Below are 19,729 nucleotides of genomic sequence, written 5' to 3'. Positions count from 1 at the left end.
CCACACACCGGCCCAGCTGCATGCAGGCAAAGACAGACACATTTCTGTCTAACAGCTCCTCCACATAACCAGCAGGCAAGTGACAAACTCAACAGTACCAACTCACTCACACCAGGACCATCCAAAGAGGCTGGCATGGGCAAGGCTTGCTGATTTTGATAATTAAAAAAACATAATGGAACATTCAGAGAGAAAACAAAACAGGTATCCATTAAAAAATCAAGTCCTCAAGACAAAAGTTTTCCTTTTCACAGACCAGACTACGACCAAATCTGTATTGGAAATCAAACTCTGTACTCTATTTGCTGTGGAATCTTTTTTTCCTTTTTTAAGGACGAAAAAAATTAATCCCTACAGGAGATGACAAGATGCCTTTTAAAGTACATATCTCATTTCTGACTACAATTACCTTTCAATAGCCTGGCACAGCTGCACGCTCCTGTTTGCTTTTTGTTTTTCATTAAGGGCTCCTCTATTATGTGTACCCATCCTATAGCATTTATGCCTGGCAGTGATGCACATTCCCTTGCCTACGATTCTTCCCACAGATAGTAGAGAATAAATTGCAATTAGATTTTCGTAATTGTAGATAATTAAGTCAAAATGAGCTGTTAATTATTAAAAAAACACCTATGTTTTTCAGTTCTTGATTATATTATTTATTTTACTTCTAAACTCCAATACCCCACTTCAACAAGTTTAGTACTTTAAAGGACTTTCCCCATTTCCTTTCAAATACCAGGATATTTTTAAGCTACGTTGTGCTCATTTGAAGACTGAAATCTAGTTTCATGCTGTGAAGTTTGCTAGAGGAGCTCTCATGCATGAACTGGAAGTGAGAGAGGGCTGGTTTTCCATTACAGTTTTGGTAGCATTTGCTCTAACAAGAACCTTTTGGCAGATCAATTAAAAAACAACAACAACAAAAAAATCTTCAAACCCTAGAAAACAAACAAACAAAAAAGTCGAGATTGGTAAAAAAGAATGTATTCCTATCAGCTCTTCCTCTTTTCTAAGCTCTGGCATGCACACTCTCTCTTGATACTGAAAAAAACACCACTTATATATTCAAATGCGTAAAAGAGACAAATGGACTTGTCTTCTGTAGCCTCTTTCAGCCTTACATTAGAGTAAATTATTTAGGGACCATTCATCTGGTAACCTTTGCAAAACTGAAGATGGCATGTAGGAAGAAAACCTTCCAAGTGTTTGGCTGCCAAACTTTGGAACCAGCTGGTCTGGCAACCTGAGACTGCATGAACACATATAACTTTGAAAAATTACAGTAAATTAAAGCAAGGGAATGAAGAGAGGGTGGGGAACGTTTTGATATCTGGAACACTCATTTTTTTTAACAGCACAGGTTTTCCACATTTTACCTGCTAGGCTATGCAGACTTTTGCAGGTTTTTGGTACGCTGTTGCCAAGAAGCCATACAGACGTTCTAGGCTACCTTTTTTCCTCCAATGGGCCTTAATGCTACTGCACCTTAAACATATTATGACTACCTCTTTTGTTATAGTGATAACACTTTGATTACTACAGTCTGTGTGAAAACAAAACAAAAAAGCATCAGAATACAAGCCAGTAACTCACAGCAGCCAAACACCTGTTTAAGCAGTGAAGTATTCCAAGAAAACTATCAACTTTTGTTGTTTGGAGAAAGAAGTGTTATCCCTGTTCAGTGAAGAGGGATCTCAATAAAATAAAATCAGTATCAATTAATACTAAAAAAAAAAAGAGGAAAGAAAGTATTGGATCTTGAGTTTATAACCAGATTACACTATTATACTATTATTATTATCTCCACTATTGTCACAGGGGAGAGAAAAGCTTATTATTTTAAAGTCTTCTCTTTTCACTGAAGAAGATACCATTCAAAAGACAGCTGCTCATCTTGTCCACCAAACAGGGGATACTTCGGTCAAAAACGCATCTACAGTTAAAGAATCGGTTACATTTTCAGGAAGAGAGAAAAACACAGTTTATTTGTTGCTTTTCTAATAAGTCTCAATCTTCTTCCAGTGTTAAAAGGAAATGTGACAAGGCAGGACAGAAAGAAAACATAATAATGTATTGATTCAAATTTTAAATATCATGTAAAAATTGAGATAAAGGGACAAATATCGGCTTAACTCTACTTCCAGTTATTTCAGTGGTAATTTGCTCTGATTGCACGGAAGCAGAGGTGCAATACAGCATTGTTTAAAAAACAAGTAACTGTCATCAATTGTAAAAGATAATTTCTATCAGGGAGTTAAAAGATAATGGAATGTTTACATCAGGTTGAAATCAAGACTAAAGAAATATTCTGATCTTAATTCAAAAAATAACAAGCAATACCTAGAACAAAGAACAAAAGCTAAATTTTTGTGAAAACTCTCTTTTGCCCTGGGCTAGTTTAACATCCTTAAGAGAAGACACACAAAACCTGAGACCTCTAAAAGAAGTCAACCTCTAAACCTTGAGTAATAACAGGTCAGAGTAACTATTGAGTTGGCTCATAAAATGCAACAGCCAACGAATTTTACCTTTCCTTCAGAAAGCAGCTTTTCATCTGAAACAAACGCATGAACAAATACACTTGGCAGCCAAAAGCACACTGTCAAAAAGATATAATGACACTGTGAAGTACTTAGAAGACAAGACAGAAATTACCTTAGCCCCATGCTGTTGCTGTTTATCATGACAGCAAGTTCTCCAGGTGCTTCATCAATGGGCACATCTTTTGAACCAGGAACATGGCCTCTCAACCTGAAAAAGCAGAGTTAGCTGTTTTTGCAGCTGGTCAAATACCACACCAGCAACTCACCATAAAAAGGTGAGTTGTGTGTCTACAAACAGGACACCTAATCACATTAAATGCAGAAGCTTTCATGACTGTTTTCACAATTTAAATATACTTTTGTATTCGAACGTTTTGTTATGCCGACTGCCTCTGCTTTTAAGTGTTATCATTGGGAAAAAGATTTAAGAAATTTTCATTTACTGATTTTCAAGGACCAGCTCTCAAGAAAATGGTCACTGTGTCCAAGAACAAACTGTTGGTCTCAGATTACAGCTTCAGCAGCACTGGAGCTTGAAGACATCATGTGTGAACTGCATAAAATGTAGAATTTGAGATAGTTGAAACTCCTGAAACTATGGGCCCACAGATGTTGCTACATTTTTAATAGAGTACTCCTTTATCTTTTTCTTTCTCTCCAACGAAGACAGAAAACTCAACAATAGAGGTACTTCTCTCTAGTTGTGTAAAATTCGCTTTTCCATTATTTACTCTATACTTCTCTGGTGTTGGTGCCATCAGGAGGCTGTCCCTTTCCCTGCACACACCATTTTTGACAGCAGAGTAACTATTTCACCAGAGGTAAACTGCAAACTGGAAGTACTATGCTCACTTGAGGCTAAATAGGGAAATGTGGGGAATTAAAATGCAGTTATGATGCATCATAGACAAGGATCAATTTTCTTCTCTTAAAAGAGAAGAAAAGTTAATAGCTAATAATTACAACTGGTCAGACCTTCTACGTATCTTTCAATGACAATATTTTCAAGCAGCTCAGAACAGACCTTAACCAGAGCTCCACCCATGCAGAAGGACAGATAAAAATAACACTATGTGGAAATGGATTTTTGTTGTATTGGGTTAGGGGTTTTTTTTTAACTATCATGACATTAAAAAATGAACTAGGTTAGAGCCTCCTGACAATGAAGCAAAGGATATTTGAGCTTAGCTAAACAAATTTTTATTGTTTGTAATATACAAAATCTCCCTGTTATCAAACGCAAAAAAATACCCGGAACCAAAACAGAACTGTGATGCCTAAGAGATTTACCTGTAAACGCCAAATATTTAATTCTAAAGAGATTGAATATTTTTTTTAAGAACAGGCACACTATATTCCAGTTGCTTTTGTTAGACAGAATATGACAAATGTGCTTTCACCCACACTTCTGAAAAGAGATCACAAAAATACGAAATCCTTGGATTGATCTCATCTTATTTTCTTTGAGACAATTCCTTTAGGTAACCAAAGCACTGTAAACCATGAGGTTTTTCTCAAGGGAAAAAAAAAAAAAGGCTAAAATACATAATGGTATTAATAGTCACATCATCTGGAGATACATTTAAGGTTTGGTTTTTTTTTTCCTGGGCTTATGATGCCTTAAATGCTGAAAAACATCCATTAGAAACAAAAATACCAAAATACTCAGTATGTCCTTCATCTTCTACTTGCTTTTCGTTAGAGAGATGCATGCACAGAATTAAGGTATTTGATGATTAAGAATCCATCTGTTCCTACTTAATTCTCACCTGAAGTCATAATCCTTTGTTTGTGACCACAGTCATTTTCAACACACACCATTGTGACTGCCTCCAAGACAGGTATTTTTAAAGCAATAGAAACACATTCTTTTCAATATGAGCCACAATCCAAGGGAACAAACAAAAGACCACCTCAACTATAGTATTCTCTTTTTGAAAAGTAACCAGGGGGCTTGAATTAAGAAGAGAAGGTGACATATTCCTCCATGGTGGTTATATGTGAATGCAAGAAGTGGGTCATGGAATGCAGACTCTCACGGGATGCTGCCAGCAGTTGCCATATCAGAACAGTATCAAAGTAAGTATCCTTGTGAAACCCTTCTCTTGCTTCTCCTAAATGCCTGATAGATTTTTCCTCATTCTTTCTAATGCTGAAATGCTAGTCATCAGCCAAGTCACACTAAAATTCAACTTGCTTTAACTTGCTCCCTTTCACTGTTTCTTTCTGAGTAAAAACGAGTTTCTACCTCCTTCCCAGAGACTCCATTTACATTGCCAGGAGTTGTTACTTCACCTTCTGTAACAAACTCTTGGGCCTTTCAAACCACATGCTATATTTCTATGTCTATTGCCTTTCCCTCCTTCTAGTTTTAAGCACATCTTGTGCCTCAGTGTTGGCATTCTCACTTCCACAAACATTACTAGAAAGAAAAGGTCCTTGATACACAGGGCTCCTTTCCTTTTCTACAGATACATATATCTATATGGTAGAAAAAATATTCCACATATATATAAAATAATATCCATCTTTTCTGTGAAAACACACATATTCCAGTCCCTACCTAAGAAAGAGCAATACTTCAAAACCGACCTCTCCAAGGCAAGAAGACAGAATGCTACTTCCATGTTATCCACACTCACACTGCTCCACTAACAAATGTCTGTATTCCTTCAAATGCTTGCACTAAGATCAACCCTGCATTTTCTTCTAGTGCTCTTCTTTTCCAACTCAGTCGTTTAGCACAGCTTTTCTTATCCCTTTCTTTCTACCACATACTGTTTTCCTCTGCTGCTTTCCACAGTTGTCATGCTGTTTCCCAACAGTATATGCTAATATACTAAAGTCTTCTCTCTTTTAAATCACTGTTAGAGAGAATTTGTGCCACAGTTCTTGACTATCTCATCAGTTCCATTCTCAGTTCTCATTTGTTCATTAGAAATTTTAGAATTTTTTAAAAATTACAAATCTCAATATTACCTGTTATAATCCATATGAGATTGATGTAGTTGGTGTTGTTTTAGGAGCAGTTTGGCTTCTTGCTTAGCCAATAAATGTTGGAGTTGTTCTTTTTCAATTTCCAGCTCCATTTTCTGCAGAAGCAGCTTCTGCCTTCTTTCTTCATACAATATTTTAGCCTGCTTTGTTTCTTTAGGCCCTGAGTCCATGCTTTCATTTAGCCCAGAAACTCGAGGGCACCTAGAATAATCACAAGCTTTGTTAACTGGTCCAGGATGTCTTTTAAGTACCTGGCTGACATGGTGGCTCTCTTGCATGCTCTGAAAGCTCCCTACATGCCTACAGGCACAGCCATGACCCACTTGCTGAGGACATGTGCTCTGAAATTCATTCGCTTTCTGGTCCATCTCCCGTACTGATTTTACATGGTGTGGGCTCCTCTGCTTGCCTGGGGAAATCATATTGTTACACTTTGTGTGCAAGTCATTTTCTAAAGGATGTTCCTTCATACGTTCCTGATGATTGTAATGGAGTTGAGTCTCATAATCATGATTATTCCTGAAAGGCTGAGACGACACAACACATGCTGGGCTTCCAGCCTTTGATGCTCTACTGTTCTTAGAAAAAACTCGAGGTCCCACAATACCCAAGTAGGAACCATCTAGCTCCAAAGATGGTTGTTGGCATGAAGTCTTCTTACTGGATGCCTGCAATAAAAGAAACAATTTCTTGTGAATTAACAAAATTTATCCTTCTCATTAATTTCATTAGGTACATGTCTCCTCTCAGAAACAGACTTGCTGAATTATATTGCTGCCAAACCCAAGAAAAGGCTTATCAGAAGACATCCATGAATCTGCTATCAAATCTACATTTCATTCTGTCTACACAGGCATAATAAACGTATAACTACTGTCTGCAGGAATTTCAGCATAAAATGAGTCGCTTCTGAGTATCAAGTAGTTGTGAGCATCTAGGGTTATATAAAATCAACTTGAAGAGTGGCAAAAAACATTAAATGTTAAGGTTTGAAAATGTTTAATTTTGAATACCGAGCCAAAAAAATCCATTCAGCCACTATAGATAGTCTTTGATTGGCCATTACACAGCAGGAGATTTGATGTAAAACATTTCACCTTGCACTGAATGGGATATTACTTACCGCTGAAAATTTGATGAGAGTTTTTGAAATATCTTTACAGAAACACAGATAAAACCCAACTACTTTCTGTAAAAAAATGGTTGTACGTTAAAAGCTGTCATTTAAATACAAAACATGTTTAAATTCAGCTATAAACATAAGTGATTTTTCAATTAAGCAGGGCCAGTGATTACACTCTGATAAAACTCCAAAGAAAGCAAGCAACTGTAATTCACATTTGTCAACCCAGTGTAAGCAAATTCTAGTGGTTTTCTTATACTCAGTGATATTATGTAACAGACATCAAAATCCTACTTACATCCAGGAATATCTTTTCACTATGGCTCATCTGGGCAGTTAAGCATTTGAGTTTTTATGCACATCACAACAGCAGAGGATCAGGCACTAGTATTTCTTTTGGTAGACCTGGGCATTAATTTCAATAACATATTGAATTTAAAGTTCTCCAGTCTTTGGGGGCTTTCCCAATCATCTGATTTTTTAATTAGGGAAGCCAGGTTTGTTAGAGATAACAAAAACCACTGCAGTGAAAGTGGTTTAGCGCAGAAATTTGGTATCCACTGATGGAAAAAAGAGTATTATTTGCACTCTAGCAGTGCTTATAATGGATGAGTATCATCCATTTAGTCAGGAAGCCCCAAAACACTAGAATTTAGGAATGCTAGCAAGCATCCAGCAGTGATTAGAAGAGAGATATAATCCAAATCTATGCATTGTTTATATGTATAATTTAAATTCTTTTTTATAAATAAACAAAATACCAAATATACTCTGCTGCCCTTCAAGACAACCAATTACAAGTTTCTTGTAGACTTCACAGAATATAAATTATCAGGGATTAGCACCTGAATACTGATATTTTATTATTTCCAGTTTTGTGGATACAAATATATCCTCTCTACCATGTGATTGAAAGCCAAGGATGTCATGTTTTGCCCCAAAGGGCCCAGTGAGTTGGAGGCATTTGCATTAATGTCAGTGCTAAATGTCTGAGGAAAGTCTAGTGCCTGGACTGGGTGAAAAGTGCAGGACATTAAAATATTTTAAAGTCAGAGTGGCTGACAGGGTAACTGAGCAGAAATGCAACATGCTCCCAAAAAGAAGGAGTTTTGTTATTTGTTATTTGTAGCATGCCATCCTTGTCTGCAATATTTTCTAGACAAATAAAGGCTACAGGGGCCTTTTAATCTAAATTAGATAATACATAAAGAGATGAACAGTAACAGGAAGATATATTACAGAAAAGGAAAAGTAAGAGAATCTTGTGGCAGAATCCCGTGGATAGTAGAAGGCAGCAGACCTGAAGGCATTCTTAGAGGAGTCTATTGGAGCTGAAGGCTTTGACTGGTCCTCAGAAAGCATACACCTATGCTTATGCAGCCCATAAACAGAAGTAAAAAGGAACAAAAAAAGAACATTCTAAAGATGAAATAATTGAGATTTTTATTTTAGCAGTTTGTTTTATTGACTAAAGAGACAAGAGGATGTTAAGAAATCTAAGCACACGAACGATGACGGTACAAAATAATCCTCAGGAGCAGGTTTAAGAATAAAGGTCCACATTGCAAATTAACTTCATGGCTGAGACTCTATTAAGAATCCCTGAAGGCCCAAAAAGAGAGGTACCAGTTAGCATTTGTTGACCTTGGCCACCATTAAATCTGCCCTGATGGTCTCAGAAATGGCATTGACATTTAAAGACTTCATAACAAGCCAGAGAAACTTTAATGTTATTTCACCGTTACAATATGTTTGCAGGGGGGAAAATTCTCGTTAATGTCACTGAATGCAATGTCATTGAATACAAGTGAGGTTTTTATATTCCTTTAGAAGAAGGAGGTCATATTAGGCAGAAGACTGAGTTCCAACACACCTTTAACAGCTACTCAGTACTTCACAGGGTCTAATCCCAAAGAAAAATTAACTATTGGTACTCAGAAGCTAGTCAGCAACATTTTTAGTAATTTGTATTTAGTAATACTTTAATTGAAAACTACAGCTGGATAGCTGAGGCTGCAGGGAAAACAAAGTGACATTTATACTTAGGAGGGATCAGATGACACCAGAGCACACCATGGCAGATCTGCAAGATGCACACCAGGTGAAGAGGAAAAACAGAACTAAAATTCCAAACACCCACCTACTACTGCTAAAGATGCTCAAGCATAAGGAATCAGGTAATTTTACAAGATGAGTTTAAGAAAGATATTGCCTATGGGACACATGGAAACCATGACGGACCAGGATGGAACAGCTGTGCTTTCCCCTCCATGGAGCTCTTCCAGGCTTGCTGTACTGTATTTAAAGATACAACTTCCTTTAACTGAGGTTTAAACAAACAAACTCAGACTTCTCCTTGCAACATATGGAGTTAGTAAGAATTGATCAGATGTGAAACTCTTGCATAGAAACAAGGAGATACTAAAAAAATAGTTCAAATAATCTTTAAAAGGGTTTAAAGAGGAAGACGTGGAGAGTTTTACAAAATCTTTACTACAATCCCAGTAATTTTTGCTCAGGGATTCAGAGCAGAGCTTAAACAAACATCCAGTTCTTAAAACTTCCTACAAACAGCGCACTGGTTTTATGCATGCAGCATCATTATCTCTGCAAATTCTTCCTAAATGCAACTTGTGTGCTTTGCAGTGTTAATTCACAGCGCTGGCAGAGGAGACACATTTGCAGACTGACTCCAGCACACTGGGCTTTGTACTGCAAGGAATGAACTAGTAACTGATCAGATCTTACAATCTCAACACAGGTAAGGTCCTGACAGGTTTTACCATTACCTCTGCATGTAGAAAACATGTTTAAGAAATAGCCCAAATATCATTACCTTGAGATATCTTGCAGACTTAGGACAAAAGCAAGGTCCTAGAAAACTACAGTGCTGCTTTGGTGAACAGCAAAATTCCTATAGATGTTAACAGTATTAACCCATAGCACTTGGGTTTGTAGCTGAAAAATATTTGAACACAGGAAAAGAGACAATGCAGTAAAATTCTTCCCAGTTGTACTTTTTCTAACCTGGATTTTCAGCTCTGAGTTTTCTTTTGGTAAGGTTGAAACAGAGGGAGTAACATGCAGGTTCAGAACTAGTTCGTTGTGCTGATTTGAGAGTGGACCCTGGAGGAAACCAAGTTGAATGAACTGAAGCAGCAACCAGAGAGGAAATACTGAGATTTAAAGATATTTAAAGATAAAGCAAAAAAATTCTAAATGGACAAATGAGAGGCTGCCATACACAGGGACACCTTAAATAGCATCAAGAGCAAGTATTCAAGACCTAGCTGACACATTCATTAAGGTATATATCCTAAACCTGGAACTCAGTTGCCACTACACATTGTTGATCTATGGCTCTTATCAGAATAAAGCTTGGCTTTGAGTTTGCGGGTCTATCGATAGTATAACCACTTGTTCTTGGCCATAGGAGGAGGAGAATCTATTATAAATAAGCTCAGATAGGATATTGGGGCAACAGAAATGCCATTTGAAGTGCATTAGTAGTGATTAAAGAGCTATTCTTTCCAGGAGTCTGTAAGAATTTATCAAGCAGAATGTAAAAAGAGAAAGATTTTAAAGTAAATTAGTAGGATCTACTGAAATCTAAGATTTTTCTTTACTTTAAATCATGTAACTATTTATTAAAATCACTACCATAAGTAACCCAATACCAGTCATCACAAAAGCCCACGTAATAGTTCAGTAACTGTCAGTACATAAGATAAATAACAGCAGATGACTCAGAAGGTAAGCTGATCATTTTTCGAAAAAGAAATAAAGCACCATTTTCTGTAGAAATTATATATAGCTATGATTGCCACATTCCACTGAATAAAACAAGTGGTCTCAAATCAAAGAAACTATGTGAATGACAGTCACAGACCTGTATTTTTTCCTGTGACTACCTACTGAATTCAATATAGTGAAAAAGTGTAGCAAAAAAAAGAAAACCCAAAAATAAAATAGGATCACATCACAAAAAAGGGGAATCTGTAACTGCTAGCAGAAAGCAGAGGAACACCTCCTATGTTTGTGTTACCTTCAGTTCTTTATTCTCCTTTGTTAAGAGGGTTTGAGCTGAAATGCCAGGTGCACAAAAAAAACCCTGAATTCAAAGTAGCATGTGAGTGTTTGCTAGCTCTCAGCTTTAAGTGTATATTTTGGATTCATAAACATGTCACCCTTCTTCCTGAGCTGCAAAAATATTGGAGATAATCTCTTAACAAATGCTTCCATTTCAGATCAGCAAACTGGTTTTACGCTGGCTGATAAGGCAGTTGTTAGTAATATAGTGCTTCAAGAAAATTGAAGTGAGGCACCTGTGTGTTGTCTTGGAAGTCACTCTAAGCAGAACACCCATTAAGACCAAGCAGTATCTGCATATGGCAATGCAATACTTGCCCACTAAAATTAAGCAAATATGTTTGCTTTCAGAAACAAAACTATCTCATTCCTGTTTGTACTACAGAAAAAAGGCACTGTACTAAACTTGACAGCACCAGGTCCAACTATTAACATTCCATGTGCTGCCAACATTATAAAAACGAAAAATCACAATCTTCTGACTTCAATTTTTTACTCTTGCCCTTTATTTTACTGAAGAATCAGTAGTTCAAGACCTAGATAAATATTTCAAAAACTATACTATTTGTGAGCAGAGCAGGTCACTACCATTTCCCAGTGCACTTGGAGTTCATGTGAAATAAGGGCAGAAGAGTGATGAGCTGCATTTTTAACATGGGCATACACAGAATAGTTGTCTAGCTGATAGAGAATGCGTAATGCAACATCTGCACAGTACGCCTTGCCAAAGCCCATCCCAAATAAATGTAGTGCATTCTCCCTAGTGCAATTAACTCTCATACTCTGGCAGGTTTTGCTAGAAGATCATCAAGGTAGATTACCTTCCAGCATATGAACTAAATACTTACAGGTGTTATATCATCAGTTATTACTTACAAACTTCTGCATTTAACAAGACATCCAGGCAAATGAATGATCTAATTTATGAATTATTTATAAGCATTTCACAGCATGCTCCTGGCGTCATCCATGGCCTTTTCCAGGTCATATGACACCAATTAGAGCTGAATTTTAAATTATTCAATAACCTGAACTCTCTTGTCATTTAACATATAGATATCAATGCAGTAAACAAGTTAAGTCTAATGGGCCCTGGAGGTTTACGTTCCTCCGCCCATCAGTAGCACAGTCTCTATGCTACCACTGGAATAGAAAATAATAGAATGCAGCAGTCAAAAACATTGGCAAGGTTTTAATAAGTTATTTTGGCTCCCTTAGGGATTTTAGTATAACTTACAAGGACTGAATCTAAAACATATTAAAGTCCTTAGCTATGTGCTTTTAAAACAAAATTAGGACATAGCAAAAGACTAAGTCTGACACTAACCCTAATTTAGGTCCTTAATTTGAAATGTAGTGGAAATCATGGAGTAAGCAGGATTTACTATGCACAACTCATTACCTTCGGGCTCTCCTGCAATATAGGCAAAAATACGCCTTCTCCCACCATATATACACCTGTCTGTAAAGATAAGCCTACACACAAGGGAATGGAAATGTTAATTGAACAGCTATCAGTTGACAGGTGTACCTCACACTCCTCAGAAATTGAGTAGAGAAGGGATCTCCAGCATTCTGCTATACTAACAGCACTGGGGAGACCCGTGCTCTAGAAACCTATCTGGATTTGGGTATCATTTTCAAGGTGAGATACTTCAGAAAAGAAGGTTTAAGGACCTTTGCAGAATATTAGATTAAAAAACAAAACAAAAAACTCACTAAACAAAAATAGAGGGAGTCTAACAGCCTCTGGAGAACAGATGGAATAAAAGACATCTTAAAACCATTGTATTCCATGAAACCACAAGAATAACAAGCAGATATTCAACAGCAAATTTATCCTAGATGAATAGCGCAATTGAAATATCTGATTCTGTCTCTGTGTAAAGCCTGTTAGAAATGACAAGCATGCAACGTTCTGGCTTGGAGTCAGCTGCCCTCAAACATCTCATGAACCTGTAAACATGGCTTCATGACTGAGGCATACAGTCCCATCCCCCCTAAATGCTGGTATAGCGTAAGAAATCCGAAGACAAGTGGAAAACTATTGAGATGGGATGCTCACTACACTCACTACAAGCCCAAACTGTCCCTAGAACAAATGGATTAATTTTTATTCTGTCTGTGCCTCAACTTTACTGAGTGTTGCTGTAACAAACCTCAGACTTGCTCCTGCAGATGGACACTTGCAGACTCATATCTTGGAGGATCTAGCAACCCCTTTCATGAGCAGACATTTCTTTTGCACTCTCACTGCTTTGCAAGGATTAAAAAGTTTCCTGAGCTCTGGCCAACCTTAAGAAGAAAAGATGGAAAGGAAGATGTTCAGTTTATCCTTTTAAAAATTACCAAGAAGTTCTCTAGCTCCTGCTGTCAAGATGAATGCCAAAAAACCCAATGATGTTGAGAAAATATCATGCCAGATAAGTAAAAATACATCTATCCAAAATGTCCAGGCAGATTAGGAAGAATAAGGATTTAGATTAAAAAAACCTAACATTGGATTTTCTGCCCCTCAATCTTATCCTAGGAGGGGGCTGCAAGAAAGCTTTTTTAAAAAAAGAATTTTAAAGAAAAATAGCAGACAGAAGGGAAAATAGACAACTTCCTAATCTTACAGCACACATTTTAAGAACATACAAAAATAGCTATAAGGGATTTTATTTTGGTTAGCAGCCAGATTTAGTTTCATTCCTATGCTGGGCAGCGTTTGATTATTTCACATTAAGGATAGTAACATGTTGGATGATAAGGGGTAAGTTCACATTGGTTTTCATTAACGAGTAATATCCACCATGTATTTGGTCCTTCAAGGTAACTTTTTCAAAGTTATATCTTAAAAAGCAAACAGCTTTCTACTTGGAATCATAAGTTTAGCATATCAGGGGCTACACATGTTCCCAGCTACTGTCATTCTCTTTAGAATTAAATCAACATTTGCTCCAAAGTCATGCTTTCATAGCTCCAGATACAAGCCAAAAGGGCAAATATACCATGACCCTTCTAAATAGCCCTGATTACTATGATCAAACAGAAGTCAGATACTTATGTGGATAAGAACGTGGAGAGTTTGATGTGTGAAGATTACCACAGGAGTAGACATTGAATCAGCATTTGCCAAAGTGTATCCCACCATGACAGCCAATATCACCTTTCCCCTGTATTTACAGGAGGGATAACTGTAGTACCCATCGGCTAGTGATGAATTTTAAGTAACAGCTGCTGTTCACTTGGAAAAACTATCAGAAAGTTTTACTTCCTTCAGAAGGTGTCGCCTGCAGAGTCCCTGGAGTATGGATGTAAGCTTTGAAATACCTTTGCTACACAAAGAAAGAAAAGAAATAGATGACATCTAAGAATTAAAAACATGTTCAGAAGTAGGGACAGTGTTTTGGAGAAAAACACCCAGAAAGTTATTTAAATAACAGAGAAACTCCACAAAAGCAGAACCGGAAAATCTTTTTACTTTAAGAGGGGAAACGTGTGCCTAAGTGAGCACGTTCTATCAGGAGTGTCCTTGTACTAAGAGCCAGACGGCATTTAGATTCTGCTAATGATCCCATCTCTGGGAAATAATTCATAAAAAGTAAACAGTAATTTTCATGTGCCTGCCCTTTTGATCTTACATTTGTAGGGAGTATCCTGAGGCTAGCTGTGGGCACCCCGTGGCTCTGGCTGATTGACCTCTAATCTGCCCCTCAAGTAACGATCATGCCAAGGAATGACAACAAGAGTTGCAGACATTTCAATGCATTTCCATTAAAGCCAGGCCAACTCACTTCATCTTGTCAGAGAAGAAATTTCATGTAAGAAATAAAAGGTTTTTAAAAGAATTCTTTTATCTTGTAATGATGTTGTTTTTCAGAACAAAGACTAGAACAAGACTTACAAACCAGCATCTGACTGGTACCTGATTTTATATTAAATGGCCAAATGTAGGTGCAAAACAGAGCAGGTAACCTCATGATTTTGTGTTAAATAGTCTTGGTAAGAGAAAATTAAGTAAATTCTGTAGAAGATTCAAGTCAGAATCATAGTATCTGGCTTTCCCACATTTAAAAAAGTATATATGCCAGCTATTAGAAAGCAGATGTCTAAAGGCTTAGACATAGACTGCTTGCAGTGACATCAGCTCTGAGATCAGAATTTGCATGTTTTTACCCCACAGCAACCCACCAGGATGATATACATGGGGTAACTTACATCTCAACTTACTAGGAATGCAGAAAAGAAATAAAATGGCCAATCCAGAGCACATGACATGCAGAAACTTGCTGTCATGCCCACGTGACTAAATTACCAGAAACAACTTCTTTTAATAACTACAAATTAACCTGGCTAGAGCACACAAAAATAGGAGTGCAGACTATTTCTATTTTACAATCATATTCAAAAAACATGTATACTTCAAACACACTGAAGTACAATGCCACATATAGATGTGTGAACTGGTACATAAGTAGCACTGGTGTTGCCACCAAGGCACTTGAAACTCTAAATCTTCTCTGAGTGGTGCCAGAACTCCATCATGGGCAGCTATTACATATACATATTATGCTTCAAATTACTGTTTCAGTCTTTCTGGTATTAGTTTACGTACCTGTTTAATGAGACATTTGGCAGATTCTTCTTGTATTAGCAATAGCTCCATTCCTTATCAGAAGTCACATCTCAGTTTATAGTTACATAAGAAGAAGTTCATGAAAGTGCAAATGGCAGTCCACAAATGGAAAGGACATGAACATTTTTTTACTATGAACACACGTAGCTGAAAGTTTTGTGGAAAATACAACCACTCCTGGAGATGTTTCACCTAAGCAGATTCACAGCATGATATCTCATAATCTGTTACTCAATCTGACAGTCCCCATATTGGACAGGTGTCTCCTGAGACCTCTAAGCTACCCAGGAAAACTATCTTACTGGAGTCTGGAAGGCTCAGCTCCATGAACATAAAAATTCAAAGTCTTCTTGGCATACAAGCTGTGATCTCAGTGAGAAATTAAATGTTTTCTATTTGGCAGGCTTGCAATGTCTCAAACAGGTACATAAATTAACTGATGAAAGATTGTGGAAGAAGCTGAATCATGGTTATAGATCAGGCATGGAGCAAATAGCAATCTCTCAGTCCCTGGGGGTAAACCAGCTGTTAATTTTTGAAGCTCACCATGAAGATGCTGACTTGAGAATACTCTTGCCATATTTGAAATGCCACTGAGGATGTCTCAGCAGACCTTCCATATATGGCTGAGATTCCTTAAAAGCTGAGGTAATTCTGCTGTGGGTTTAGTGGTGTGGGTTAAGTGGCTAACTGAGGGAAAAATGACCTCTGATGTAGCAAGTTACAAAGATCAACTTCCTCTTGACCTATAGAAATGGTATTTTACAGTCTTGCTTGAGACCAGAAAGTATAGCAGCAGTATCACAGCTATTATTTGCATAAAATGGTCCTAGATGTGGTGCAGAGCCGTTTGACAGTCCATCTTGATGGGTCTTAGCTGCAGAATATTGATATAAAGGCTCTTCTATAGTTACCATAGGCCATTAGGTTGTCTGAATGGACATCCATCACTACCAGCTTGTGTGAAGGAGAACATTAAGTTAAAAGGGCATGACCAAGCATAAATTGAAAGGTCCTCCACTACTCCAGGGCAGTAGTGACCTTGTGAGGTAATCACCCTCACTCTGAGACATTGCAGTCTGGACAGACAAACCATGTAAAACCCACCCACAGGTTTATTAAAACAAGTTTTGTTTAGAAAAGCTCACAAGTGTAAGCATTTGAAACAGCCTGAAAGGAAATCCTTTCAGAAAGCTGGGCCTTTATCATAATCACACAAAGATATAAAAAAGAAATATGTTTATAGCCTTACATTAATAGGTAGCAAAACACTACACCTTACTCTACAAGCCTAAAGACAAGATACGAGTTAGTTTCCAACTATGAACCCCTAAATTACACTCTTTCCAAGTCAGAATGGAGGTCGAGACCTTCCCTTTCATATAGAACCAGTACTTCCTTGTGCTGTGCCAATCTAAGAGCACTAGTTCTATAGCTACAAGCAGGCATTACGTATCTCTTGTGTGATCTTTCCAGCCACTACTCTAACAGCTGCACGTTTAAAGAAAAAAATCTGTTCCCCACTTTATAGCAATTAATGTAGCAGATGTATGACATCAAAAATTCAACATTAATTATTCTCAAGTAGGGAACCAATCTTTGAAGGGAAATATTGTCCCAGGGAAAACTGTGTGAGTTTATATTTTTATTTTTCACCCTTGCCCTGGTTTATCATTCCCTAGTTTGTAAACTCAGTCTCTACAAATGCAGAAAGCAGAATCAGTCCATGATGCAGAAAGTAAAGACAGGCCATGATGACAAATGGTATGAATTTTTGAAGTTCTGACAAAATTCTAATGCAGATTGGAAGGTTCCTCTATCTAGGTTCCCAGGCCACTTCTTTGGGTATAGTTAGTTAATAAATGTATTCTGAGTACCAGGCATAAGCCTATCTTATTCCAGCTGAAAGAGCTGCACTCTAGCTCTCCTTCTTAAACTCTGGATTCAACAAAGAATAGTAATGCTTTGAGGTTGAAAATCTGTAAAACCACTCAGTGCCAACTTTTGCAGGAACAGAATTAGGTCAACAGTAAAATTCACTCCCTCCAGGAACAGAGTTGAACCATCCAGTTGAACACAGAAGAAATTCTCAACAAATGTTTCTACATCTGTAAAGTCCCTTGGGATTTGTAAACAATTTTTAAAAAAAAGTAATTAAAAAATAATTTCCAAATATTGTTGTAAAGCAGAAAGATCTATCGTACTAGAGAGCAAAAAAGAAGTTGAGCCTCCCTTACAGTTATATATTAAGTGCATCTTTTCAAGTGCCACAAACTTGATGATAGAGAAGATACGAAGTTGCAAGTATTCAGAAAACTGAGTGGAAAAAAAAATGGAGTAAAGAAAAGAAGAAAGATAAATCACATTGGTTAAGTCAAGTATTTAAAATAGGTTATCTTTAATTAGCTGAACTTTAATACAAATTAAAACTGAATATCTTGTTCACAATATATTCATTGGAGGGGAGGGGATGCAGCTGGCTATTTCCAGAGCAGTTCAAGCTAGAAGAGACTCAATTCTGGAGGACTGAACAGGAGCCAGTTTCCATCCTTCTCAAAAGACCGAAAAGCAACTTGGCAGCAGAGAGTCTGACTGTAAGTTCCATTTCAGAAATACTTATGAAGCACAACAAACCTGTGGCAATTGTGACTGAACTCATTAAAATCACTGAGGATTATTTAAAGTCATCATGCCTGACATTCAGGTCCTTTATTATTCTTTAAATGCCTAGGAAAAGAAGATGCAAACATAGGGCAGAAATGAGGGCTTTAATACCACAGCTGATTGCTAAATGACCAGTAAAAGGAGTTCAGTGCCACATGGTATTTTTGGCATGACATGTTAAATGGGATTGATTGTAGAATTTCACTTTGATTTTGAAATCTTTTGCTTTCTTATGACAAAACGATGGATGATACAAATGCCCGAGCCCAGCTTTCAGTCTGGATAATGACCAGAAGCAATCAGATCTCTTGCATCAGTGTCTGTTTCATGATACGAGATAAGATTAATAGTTTCATGCTGATTTGCCATTTCCTAGAGTGGTGTTAAATTACAAATTTACAGGAGGTGTGAGAGAATGTGTAGTGTATGAAACTCTTAGAAAAGGGCAAAACCAAAGCATAGTTATCATAAGATAAAACCATAAAACAATCACAGCCCTTAGGAGACCAGAAGCTCTGTGCAGCCTCTCATGTGTCAGATCATCATAGCGTGCCTGGTTATTTCATGATAAGATTATCTAATGTTAATCTCACCACTAGAATTGCCTGCAATAAAAATGTTACCAACTTTCTAATTTTAATTACTGGGTTCCTGAAGATAACTACTTCAATTCTGTTTAAAAAATACACTCCCCATGGCTTCTCTGAAGCTGGGAATACTTCAAATATCAAACTTGTGGTTTGGATGATTTTCAATGTCTTTAATTCTGTGATTATTAACTCCTCTCTTCCCTCCTAGTTTCACTTGGTGATCCTGACACAAGACAGTATTATATCCATATAGAATAACACATCCTCCATTTAATTACATAAACTATACCCCCCCAAAAAAGCCAAATACCTCAAAATCCATAATGCATCTATATGTAAGAATTCTTGAAATAATGCATACGTGGAAAAATGGTTTCCTAACCCAAAATGGTCAAAAGAATCTTAGGATCAACTAGCAGACATGTAAACCAACACTGTAATAGATTCAACAACAGAAATCTGCAAATCTCATTCCTGGATGAGGTCTCTGTTGAACAATCTCTTCAGAACCCAGTAATAACCTGCAGAAAAGATAATCTCATGTGTTGGTTACATCGTCTGGTATTACAACACACATGAACATCCTCCTTGCATTTCTTGGCAATTCCTGTAATTCTCATACCTGTAAAGCTTTCTATGCAAATATCTTTTTCCCACTATTCAAAGCACAGTAGCATATTACTGCAGAGCCCTATAACCTATTTATTTTTATGGGACTCCTACCGTAGACAATAAATTTCAAAATGAGATATTGTGCAAAAACCCTTTAGGGAAACAGATTTTGATGGCAGCGGTGAGTAGGGCTCATTGGGAACAAAAGCGAGGTGCAATATTAAATAGCAAAAAAAAATCCCCAACCCCACCAGGCAGGAGAACTCAGGCAATGTCAAGAACCTCCTACTGTTATCACAAAGCAGCTTGATCTGGTCCAAAACCGCACTCTCACAAGGGACTCCAATTAATTCATTGTCAGTCCACGGTTTGTGTCTTACTCTGTTCCTAACAAAACCTTATTATAATCAAAGTAAGGACACTGTGTTACAACAGAGAGATACAGAAAACTCTTATTCAAGAGTTGTAATATGGTAAAAAACAAATA

At 37.2% G+C, this 19,729-nt stretch overlaps 1 protein-coding gene across 3 annotated transcripts in view; it reads right to left on the bottom strand.

The window, feature by feature from the left end:
- Positions 1-19,729, bottom strand: part of KIAA1328 (KIAA1328 ortholog) — a 179,857-nt gene that overhangs the window by 58,617 nt on the left and 101,511 nt on the right. For all 3 annotated transcript variants that reach the window (XM_062017931.1, XM_062017932.1, XM_062017933.1), the window contains 2 exons: positions 5,526-6,211; positions 2,659-2,754 (listed from right to left, as the gene is read on the bottom strand). In XM_062017931.1, the coding sequence (XP_061873915.1) occupies positions 2,659-2,754; positions 5,526-6,211 (782 nt within the window). The remainder of the gene's footprint in view (positions 1-2,658; positions 2,755-5,525; positions 6,212-19,729) is intronic.

Source organism: Colius striatus, chromosome Z, assembly GCF_028858725.1.
Source record: "Colius striatus isolate bColStr4 chromosome Z, bColStr4.1.hap1, whole genome shotgun sequence".
Taxonomy (NCBI): domain Eukaryota; kingdom Metazoa; phylum Chordata; class Aves; order Coliiformes; family Coliidae; genus Colius; species Colius striatus.
The sequence above is the reverse complement of the archived record's forward strand: the minus strand, read 5'-3'. Positions and strand labels throughout refer to the sequence as shown.